We start from the raw sequence: 10738 nt of genomic DNA on the forward strand, positions 1-10738 counted from the left end.
CATCAATCATCGATTGTCATCACGACTTACTTAACAATCTTGCTGTCTTGTTATCATTATAATACTTATGGCTTGTCTACAAAACACTAGTTGTGTGTCGAGTTGTGCACTTGAAACACATAGTGTGTACAGCTTTAGACAGTGATGCTATCACAGGGGTCTCCAACAGGTAGCACATAAGCTAGCAGTAGCTCACCAGCTGATGTTGAGTAGTTCACCAAAAAATATTTACTTCACCTCTTAGTATTTTTAGAAGTGCTCTATTCAAATATGACACCTGTATTTAATGACAAATGAGATCACTGAGTGGAGATGTGCTTTGTAAATAAAGGGCAATTTAAATGTTGGCAGTTGCTCTCGGCAACAGTTTTGCAATGTTCTCGGTTCATGTTCTACTAGTTGTTGAAAAAAGTTAAATAAAAAAGGTTTTTAAATAAATAAGTCATTTAAAAAATTGTTATTTGTCTTTTTTTTTTATTGCAGATGCAGCAGTGGCACGACACAGCGGCAGCAGTTCACCCTCCCATGCAGCCCACCACCACAGCTTCAAAAAATCCTCTGGGAAACCCTGCCCTGTAATGTTTCAGTATGCGACCTTCGGTGGAAAAAGGTTGGACAACCCTGGTCTAGAGCCTAATCAATTACTCGACTAATTAAAACAATAAGCTTCAGGTTAATCAACCAAGAAAATAACCGTTAGTTGCAGCACTATAGAGATATATTTCATACATACATCCATCCATCTTCTACCGCTTATCCGAGATCGGGTCGCGGGGGCAGTAGCCTCAGCAGAGAGGCCCAGATTTTCCTCTCCGCAGCCACTTTGTCCAGCTCCTCCCAGCGGATCCTGAGGTGTTCCCAGGCCAGATGGGAGACATAGTCTCCTGGGTCTTCCCCGAGGCCTTCTACCAGTCGGACTTGCCCTGAACCTCCCCAGGGATGCGTCTGGGAGGCATCCTGACCAGATGCCCGAGCCACCTCATCTGGCTCCTCTCAATGCGGAGGAGTAGCGGTTATACTCCGAGTCTCTCCCGGATGACAGTGCATCTCACCTTATCTCTAAGGGAGAGCCTAGCCACCCTACGGAGAAAACAAATTTCGGCCGCTTGTACCCGCAATCTTGTCTATTCGGTCACTACCCAAAGCTCATGACCATAGATGAGGGTAGGAACGTAGATCGACCAGTAAATTGAGAGCTTTGCCTTTTGGCTTAGCTCTCTCTTCACCACAACAGACCGATGTAGAGTCCGCATCAATGCAGACGCTGCACCAATTCGCTTGTCGATCTCGCGTTCCATCCTTCCCTCACTCGTGAACAAGACCCCGAGGTACCTAAACTTCTCCACTTGGGGCAGGATCTCATCCCCGACCCGGAGATGACACTCCACCCTTTTCCGGGCGAGAACCATGGACTCTGACTTGGAGGTGCTGATTCTCATCCCGGCCGCTTCACACTCGGCTGCAAACCGATCCGGTGAAAGTTGAAGTTTACGGCTCGATGAAGCCAGCAGGACCACATCATCTGCAAAAAGCAGAGACTCAATCCTGCAGCCACCAAACCGAAACCCCTCAATGCCCTGCCTGCGCCTAGAAATACTGTCCATAAAAATAATGAACAAAATCGGTGACAAAGGGGTATTTCATACATGTCAATAGAAATACACCATGTAAACTCTGAGTAGCCTTCGATCACCAGACTGTCTGACACTGCGCAGTCTTTGTTATTGAGGAAAGGATGTAAGGGTACAATGCAACACACTAAGAAAAGACAATGTTCCATTGACACTGTAACAGGCATATCAGTTTATTAACTTATCTTTATTATTGCGGTTTGCGGTGGTGCGCAACTGCCCTGCATCATTTTGAAAGCTGTGTCTAATATGCAAACTACAACCACCATAACAATAAACTAATCAATTAATACCACCAGTGCCAAAACACAGTTTTAGCAACTTTTAGACATATTTTCTGTACATTTCCTTTATCAAAACTAATGAGATATTGTAGGTGCTGTGTTTAAATGAATAATAAGGCTCTAGTAAATGTATTATTCCCACACTGAAGATGTTACAGTAGCATTTAGTCATCTTGCAGTATGTCTATAAAGTCTCAGCCCGAAGGAGGCATCCTGTTCTTGTTATTCCGGAGCCTCATAGGCCATATATCATGTCCATACGTCCAATGAAGGTAGCATACAGTCCCTGGAGGAGGCAATACAGATGCTTTCTTGCACCCATCCAGCAGTAGTTGTCGCCAAAACAGGTCACCTTCCTCACATCACCTGATCAAGTGAAAAGCATTTATCTGCCATCGACGGCAAATCTAAATCTTTAACAAAAGAGGAAGGCAAGAGACGATGCAGTGCTCACTTGATGGAAAGCAGAGCGGCAAAGTTTGAGGAGCCTTCAGGGCTTCTCTGAGAAGCGTCTGAATTATACACAAAATGAGCAGCTTAGAGACCGAGGGAAATTAATCTCATCATTTAATGTGTGCAAGTCTGCTAATCAACAACTAAAACAACTAATATTAACACATAAGAAGGTTCTTTTGTTGGTGCATTCATTGTCTTGAGCATCTCTGCATGCAGATGTGAGCCCATGTGCCCTTCATAGTAAATAAGTCATGTGAGCAAGCTGGGATTTCTGCTCTTTCAGGTAAATCTCTGCTTTTATGTCATTCCCGAGCTCACCGGGGACAATAAAGTAACATCGTTCGACTTCCTTGAAATACATTTTTGGAGCATTCAACCGTGGGTAGACAACATTATGCCCTCTTAAGATGAAGAAGTGCTCTGCTATGTGCTTAAAAGCAGGACCCCCCCCCCCCCCTCCCGAGTTAAAAACACAGGCGGCACAACCACAGTGGAATTCAGTGCAAAAAAATAAGAAATCGTCAGCATGCTTGTTTCTACATTTTGACTTTCCAAAATGCATGGAAGTGAGTGCACCTTTCCGCTTCTTGACAACATCTCCTGCAACTGAAAGTGAAAATGGATAAATCTGCTACACAGGTGCACTATTTGTGCAGTTTTAAATGCAGAAAAATACATGACGCATGCGCACTATACATGGAATAACCTGGTTGATACCTGGTTGACAATTTTAGTACTCTACGGACCCTAAAGTAGCTGATTCAAGACACTAAGTGGATCTTCCATCCATTTTCTATACAGTTTGTCCTCATCAGGGTGGTGGGTGTGTTGGAGACTATGCCAGCTGACTTTGGGTGGGAGGCGGAATACACCCTGGACTGGTTGCTCAATCACAGAGTAGATCAGGCGTGTCCAAAGCGCAGCCCAGGGGACATTTACGGCCCGAGGTTGCTTTTTTATTGGCCCGTGGCACATTCTAAAAATATGATTTAACAAGAAAACAAAAAAACAAATGCCAAAAATGGAAAAAGCAGCAGGAAAAAAAAACAAACAAAAAATCTAGGTTGAGGAAAAAGTTATGTGATGGGAATACAGACAAAATAATATGGCAATAAAGTGATAATTACGAGAACAAGAAATGTACAACAATAAAGTTGAAATGGTTGACAATTTAAAAAAATAACAGCAGCAGAAATGGTAAAAAAAAAAAACAGCTGTAATTTTATGAAAATAAAGTCTAAATATAAAAAAAAATACTGATGAATGAAATGAATGAAAAAAGGAATATATATAGACACTTTTATTGCAAATGTTGATCCAAAATTGTAGAACTTCAACGTCAAGCTGGCAAGAGGTTGACGCGGTGGTCAAAAATAACCATTTTTATGAGTGTATCAATTATCCAATGTTCGCCGTTCGTTGTTGGTCCCAGAAGGTAACGCGAGAGTCTACTGTAATATGCTTTCACCTATAATGGGCCTAGTATAAAAAAAAATTACTAATATTATAAAATGTCTCTCGCATCCCTTGATTTTAATAGTATGCAGCTCTGGGTAGGAAAAGTTAGGACACCCCCGATTTAGAGTCTCCAATTAGCCTAACCTGTAAAAAAGCAAGCTCTTGAGCAAGGCACCAGACCCTCGACTGTTCAGGGCCACACGAGGGTGCACACCTCTCGCTTTGTTTACGGTACAGTAAATTAAAAAGAACATTCAAAATCAAAATAGTACCATGTCTCACTTTGTGCACATTTGCTCGGTGATTCAAGGACATTGTAAACTTATTGTAGTTGCAATAAAAATGACTAATTTCATTGTAAAATTGTACGCTTGGGAGCACTGTTAAAGTAGAATTTCTAAGAGAGTATCATTTGACCTTGGGTTCAGGCGTAGTTCACAGAAGAAAAGTGAAGATCTTCATGATCTTACCTTGAAAAATCCACAAGAACATCAGAAAGGCTCTTAGTCTTGAATGTCTCTCCATGGCGCCACATCCAAGCGAGCAGGAAATCAACAAATCAGTCTTCAAAGTTGACTCGCACACACTCACAAACCTCCGGCTGGATTGTTCAGGTAGGGTCCACTCCTGGAGCCACAAGGTGTGTAGTAAAAAAGGAAGCTTTCGCTCATGTTTGCGTCGATCCACACGGCGGCTGACATGGCACAGCTCCCCGCCCGCCTGCCGTCACTTTTATTTGCCAAAGCCGGTGTGCACGTCCCTCCTTTTACCTCTCTCGCTGCTCCCACCATCAATCAACTCGCCCTGCTTGACTTGTGTTGCCAAGCTTTTGCACACTAGTGGAGTGTGCGTGGTAGCCGTGTCTTCCTGCAACCAGCACGGCTCGGCTCTTTGGCGCCGTCTGGCTGCGAGGTCGGGACAGGCAGCACAATACTTACTTTGAAGTTAGCTTCTTGGCTATTATGATTATACATGACAACACTTTCTCTTCGGATACTAACGGTACTACCGATACTACCACTACTAGACACTGCCATTGACTCAAGCTGCTGTTTTATTACATTCTAAAAATGAATAAACTTGCAACTTCACATTTACAAATAACCTCTTTTGCCCTCAAGATTTTTTTTTTTTTTTTTTTTTTAGATGGGGGGTTGAATATTTTGATCAGATATGAAAAAATAAATACAACTGTAGGTAGTGATTTCTGTAAATGCAGTGCACTGAAAAGTCTGCAGAACTACTAGATTTACTAGAACGCTATAAGGGGCCATATTGTACAGTATATATCATGGGCGTCCTAACTTTATTCAGCGAGGACCTCAGAGTGAAAGACCACTATGATATTTTGCAAAGATATGCTATGAAGTTATACAGTATCTACAGTGGTGTGAAAAATGGATTCCTTTTTTTCCTGCATGTTTGTCACACGTAAATGTTTCAGATCATCGAACGAATTTAAATATTAGTCGGTGACAACACAGCTGAAACCTAGTATTATAACGTTATTATTGTGACTTTTTCTCATTAGAGTACACATTTTTCCTTGTCTTTTTTCTTAATCTTGACTTTATTCTTGCAAAATTACTGCAGATTTTTCAGTTTTTCCTACAGTTGCTTTTTATTCTTTAGGTTTTTTTGTTAAATTATCTTTCAGAATGTGCCGCGGGCCAATAAAAAACAGCCGTGAGCCGCTAATGGCCCCTGGGCCGCATTTTGGAGATCCCTGGTATATATACTGTACATAATTTAATTACTTCTGACCCTCTTTACAGAATGAACAATATTGCATTAAAGAAATACTTAACAGATAACAGCACGGGGGGGGGGGCGGGGGGGGGGGGGGAACTGCAGGCTTTTACACTCAGTGAGTGTGTGTGTGTGTGTGTGTGTGTGTGTGTGTATGGTCAATCAGTCAGGTGCAATGCTGATGGAGCTGTTGCATTTTTAATGGAACATAATGGATTTATCACATGATATGAAGCAGTGTGTGTTTGTCCGACAGCGTTCTCACCTGAGCGACACACACGTGAGACGCCCTAGAGTATGTGTGTGTGTGTGTGTTTTCCAAGCGTCCATGATAACTTATTCATATTGTTCTCCTTTTGTGGAATCTGCTCGTCCCCTTGTCTTCTGTGTTTATTGTCACCGTGTTAAGGTTACATTGTGTAATGTGTGTGAGTGCTGTCTCGTGTTATTGCGCTTGAATTATAATGCACCTGACTGGACGAATACCCAAAAATAACCGTGCAGTCTTGTTTAAAATGTGCATTTCTTGTTGAATTTGTCTGTTACTGTGTGTCAACGGTATGGCTGCTGTGCATGTGCACGTGTACAGTTAAAGGTTCCCTAGGATACAAAATGTATTTTTAACCGGAATATGAGTCCCCACCATATCATGGGAGATCTTTGTTAAAAAAAAAAGCCCAAAAACAAACCAAAAAAAAGCAGGCTTCGCTACACATCTAAAAAACATGTAGCTCTGTCAAGTCTCCCTCTGTCTGCTACAGACGTGGGAGCTAAAATTTGATAATTTTTTTTTTTTCAGCAAATAGGCTAACCTAGCGTGATGTTGCTCTTAAAACTTTGTAATGTTAGCACTGTAACATCACATAGCTATGCTAGGTAGCTAAGCTACATCCATTTCTTAATTACTGGACAAAATGGGCCAATGATGTATTGCATCAATAAATGGAAGAATTTTTTGCATTTTATTCACAAACCCAAATAGCAGTCGAAAAGGCAGAAATTCTAAAAAATTAAAACAGAAAACATGGAATTTGGGAAAAATTAAAACAGATTTCATAGGGCCCCGAGAGAGTTTGTTAAAAAAAAAAAGTCATATATTCTAAATCACACCACAAATTGATCTATAACCATGTCAAATGATTGGTCCTACCCTAAAAGTATTTTGAATGCCCATTTTTCCCAATTTGATCTTTTATTGGATGGACTTTTATTGGATTGGGGACCTGACTCACAGAGGTTTGTTACAAAAGCCAAACAATATTGTTGGTCATGCTGTGTAATAAAAAAGTGAATTCAGCAATACTTTGGCAGCATTATTTTTAATGCTTTTCCATATTCAACCATATTCAATTCCACAAATTCATGTTTGTAACAAAAGCTTATTATTTTTAAAACAAACAAACAAACAAACAAAAAATCTGTACCGGATCGGCAAGACTATACAAAAATTGGATCGCATCGGAAGACAAAAAATGCGCATCGGGACATCCCTAATGATCTTCTTAAGCCAGTTGCCGGATTGTATCTCCAGCTTCACCTGCCCGCCGCTCAGCCCGGCTCCTGTACCTGTTCCCCTCTTTCTGGCTTTTATTGTCCGTGTTGTGAGTTATCTTTTCCTGCTCGGTACTTCCAGCAGCTTTTGCTTTTTAAGGCAACGTGCTTCCTGTTTGGGTTTTTCCATCAGTGTTTTTTCGTTCCTTTTGTTATAATTAAATATTTTTGTTATCTCATGGACTGTTGTTACTCTGCACTGGGATCCACACACTCACGTTTGGGATAGGCTCCAGCATACCCCCGCGACCCTAGTGAGGATAAGCGGCATAGAAAGTGGATGGATGCTTCTCATATTATTACTACTTTATACTACTAAAATAATGTAATAATAAATAATAATTTTTCTTTAATATTTAAACACTATGTCACTAAAATAACATCATTTTCCCTCATATAATGACAAGTTCATTCTCGCAAAATTGCACCCTTTTTCTTGTTAGAATATGACTTTTTAGTATTAATATTTTGTCTTTATTCTTGTAAAATTACAGCTGCTTTTTCCAACAAATTTTCCAACTATTTCGTCTTTCTTCTTATCATTTTTTTCCCTTGTAACTATGACTTTATTCACACAATATTTGGACTTGATTCTCGTATCATTTTAACTTTTTCCGCTACCTAATTTTAGTATTACAACTTTATTCATTTTGTTTGTTTCTCCTAATATTACAACTTTTGAAAAAGAACATCTTTTTTGTTTCATATATTTTACATGTTATTTTTGCTCCTAATATTACGATGTTATTCTTTTAAGTTTTTCTCTTTTTTTTTTGTCCTGTCCAGCCATTGGTGCAGATTATGACTTTTTCTCATTACATTACAACTTTTTTCTCTTAATAGTCTGACGTTATCGGCGTAAAATTACTGTTGATTCTTCAGTTGTTGCTACTGTTGTTGTTTTTTTTTTAATGTGCCACAGGCCAATAAAAAAAAACAGCAGTGGGCTGCAGTTTTTTGGACACCCCTGTGCTAGATAAACAAAGGATTACTATAGGCTATATGTAAAAGTGGATAAAGTGCACAATAGTGTTTCTAGGAGCCACACACTCTGCCGGAGATGGGGGTGGACAAACAATTCACTAGCATTAAAGCCACAGACACACAAACCAGCGTGTTCCCAGTAGGGCTTACGAAAAGCACTTTTAAACTGTCCGAATTCCAGCACCAAGCCTTGCTAAACTTTGATAAATTGTTGAAAAATACTATAAAATGTGACCTTTTAATAACTGATCGAGCCCTGGGTGCAAGGTACTGGTTTCCAAATCCAGCAAAAATAATGCCCAGATATGCTGTTAAACAACACAAGTCTGGAAATCCTATCTCAACTTAAAAAAGGATTATTCTGTCACATTTTATTCCATTCTCTGTCAGATTTATGCAAGTCTTAGCAGGTGTCTTTATGAGCAAATCCACCCCTGCAGCCATCCTGAATGCATCCATTGTCAAAGTTTGCATTAATGTTATCTAGCTGCCAGCTGGTGGGAGTCTTCTCCACGGGGGCTTTTTATGTAATGAAAGTGTCCTGTCGCCTGCACTTCAGAGTGAAGTTGCACAGTTAGAGTGCAATGTTATAACAAGTGAAACTATTTTTATTTTTATTATGTGATTATTATTATTTTTTTAATTGAAGGTCTGTTGTTGATTGCTGTCTGCCATCTAGCGGCCACCATTTGGAACTACATCTACGGTGACCTTTGTCGTTGCTGGCATTCACAGTAGATGCTACTGTATATATGCAGTGTTTTTATAACCACCAGCAGATTCTATCAATCCCAAGACCGGTTGTACCATAATACGCTTCCTTACATTTGACGTGGTGTTCTCTGCTTCAGATGTTTCAGTCTTGTCTTCCTCGTCTGTAATGTTAAAGCATTTTGGTTGAACCTCAAGTGTGAAAGTGTTTTGGCAGAGCTTGCTGATATCTGCTATTGGCTGATAAGCTTCTTTAGGATTCCACAAGGCTGCCATTTAGCACATTTAAATGAAATAACAGTTATATACTATTAATAATGTAAAGAAGGCAGGGTTGCGTAAGATTTCATTGGGGATAAATAACTGAAACGGCCTCTTTAACGTCCTGCTGGAAAAGGCAACATTTGGCCCATCATGAATTCAAAGTGACACTTCTATCTAACGTGTGAAAACTTTGACGCCTACTCACTTAAACAACAAAATACACAAAAGTAACACCCACGCATGAATATTGGCAGAGTGGTGATCTTTGCAAGCTTATGACTAATTACTTGCCAAACATTTAACACCGTGACTAAAATCCACTTCAGTCATTTGGAATACCTTTTGCGTGTGTTGTTTTCTGTTGTATGTAATCACTTGGAAAAAAGTGTCAGGGTTTTGAAAGTACAGTGGAACATCGCCGAACTTTTTCCCATCGAGGGCAACATTGAGAAAAATGAAAGGACGCAAGGGGCCACTTTGATATTTTGTAAAGCAAAACATTTAGATATGCTAAGACGTTAAAGATATGTCAAGAAAAAAGTACATCTCAGCTTTGTGAAAAAGTGTATTGTTATTATCGGCTTCACTCTTTTTCCCCATTTTTGCTGTAGTGAACTTTCTAGCCTAGTGGTTAGCATGTTGGCCACACAGTCACAGTCAGGAGATCGGGAAGACCTGCGTTCGAATCTCCATTGGGCATTTTCTGTGTGGAGTTTGCATGTTCTCCCCTTGCGTACATGGGTTTTCTCCGGGTAAAAACATGTATGTTAGGTTCTTGGTTGACATGACTCTGCAGCATCGCGTGGACATCGGGAGCGTTTCCTCTGCATTGGCAGACCGGGGTGGTGATCCCTCTTTTTAAGAAGGAGGACCGGAAGGTGTGTTCCAAGTATCATGGGATCACACTTCTCAGTCGTCCTGGTAAGTTTATTCAGGGGTTATGGAGAGGAGGATCCGCCGGATAGTTGAATCTTGGATTCAGGAGGAGCAGTGTGGTTTTTGTCCTGGTCGTGCAACTGTGGACTTTACACTCTTGACAGGGTCCTTGGGGGTGCATGGGAGTTTTCTCAATCAGTCCACAAGTCTTTTGTGGACTTGGAGAAGGCATTCCACCGTGTTCCTCAAGGAATTCTGTGGGGAGTGATCCGGGTATACGGGGTATTGGACCACCTAATTCAGGCTGTTTGTTCCGTGTATGACCAGAGTCAGAGCTTAGTTTGCATTGCCAGCAATAAGTCACTGAGGGTTGGACTCCGCCAGGGCTGCCCTTTGTCACCGATTCTATTCATGACGTTATGGACAGAATTTCTAGCCAGGGTGTTGAGCGATTCCGATTTGGTGTCTACAGGACTGGGTCTCTGCTTTTTGCAGATGATGTGGTCCTGCTGGCTTCATCGAGCCGTGACCTTCAACTCTCACTGGATCGGTTCGCAGCCGAGTGTGAAGCGGCAGGGATGAGAATCAGCACCTCCAAGTCCGAGTCCATGGTTCTTGCTTGGAAAAGGGTGGAGTGCCATCTCCGGGTCGGGAAAGAGATCCTGCCCCAAGTGGAGGAGTTTAGGTACCTCTGGGTCTTGTTCACGAGTGAGGGAAGGATGGAACGCGAGATTGACAGGCGAATTGGTGCAATAGTGATGTGGAATTTGCATC

General features: G+C 41.1%; 1 protein-coding gene across 2 annotated transcripts in view; it reads right to left on the reverse strand.

Annotated features, from left to right (window-relative positions):
- Positions 1-4722, reverse strand: part of esamb (endothelial cell adhesion molecule b) — an 85849-nt gene extending 81127 nt beyond the window's left edge. For both annotated transcript variants that reach the window (XM_054795063.1, XM_054795061.1), the window contains exon 1: positions 4300-4722. In XM_054795063.1, the coding sequence (XP_054651038.1) occupies positions 4300-4354 (55 nt within the window). In that variant the 5' untranslated portion in view covers positions 4355-4722. The remainder of the gene's footprint in view (positions 1-4299) is intronic.
- Between the last annotated feature and the right edge of the window lie 6016 nt (positions 4723-10738).

Source organism: Dunckerocampus dactyliophorus, chromosome 12 (assembly GCF_027744805.1).
Source record: "Dunckerocampus dactyliophorus isolate RoL2022-P2 chromosome 12, RoL_Ddac_1.1, whole genome shotgun sequence".
Lineage (NCBI taxonomy): Eukaryota > Metazoa > Chordata > Actinopteri > Syngnathiformes > Syngnathidae > Dunckerocampus > Dunckerocampus dactyliophorus.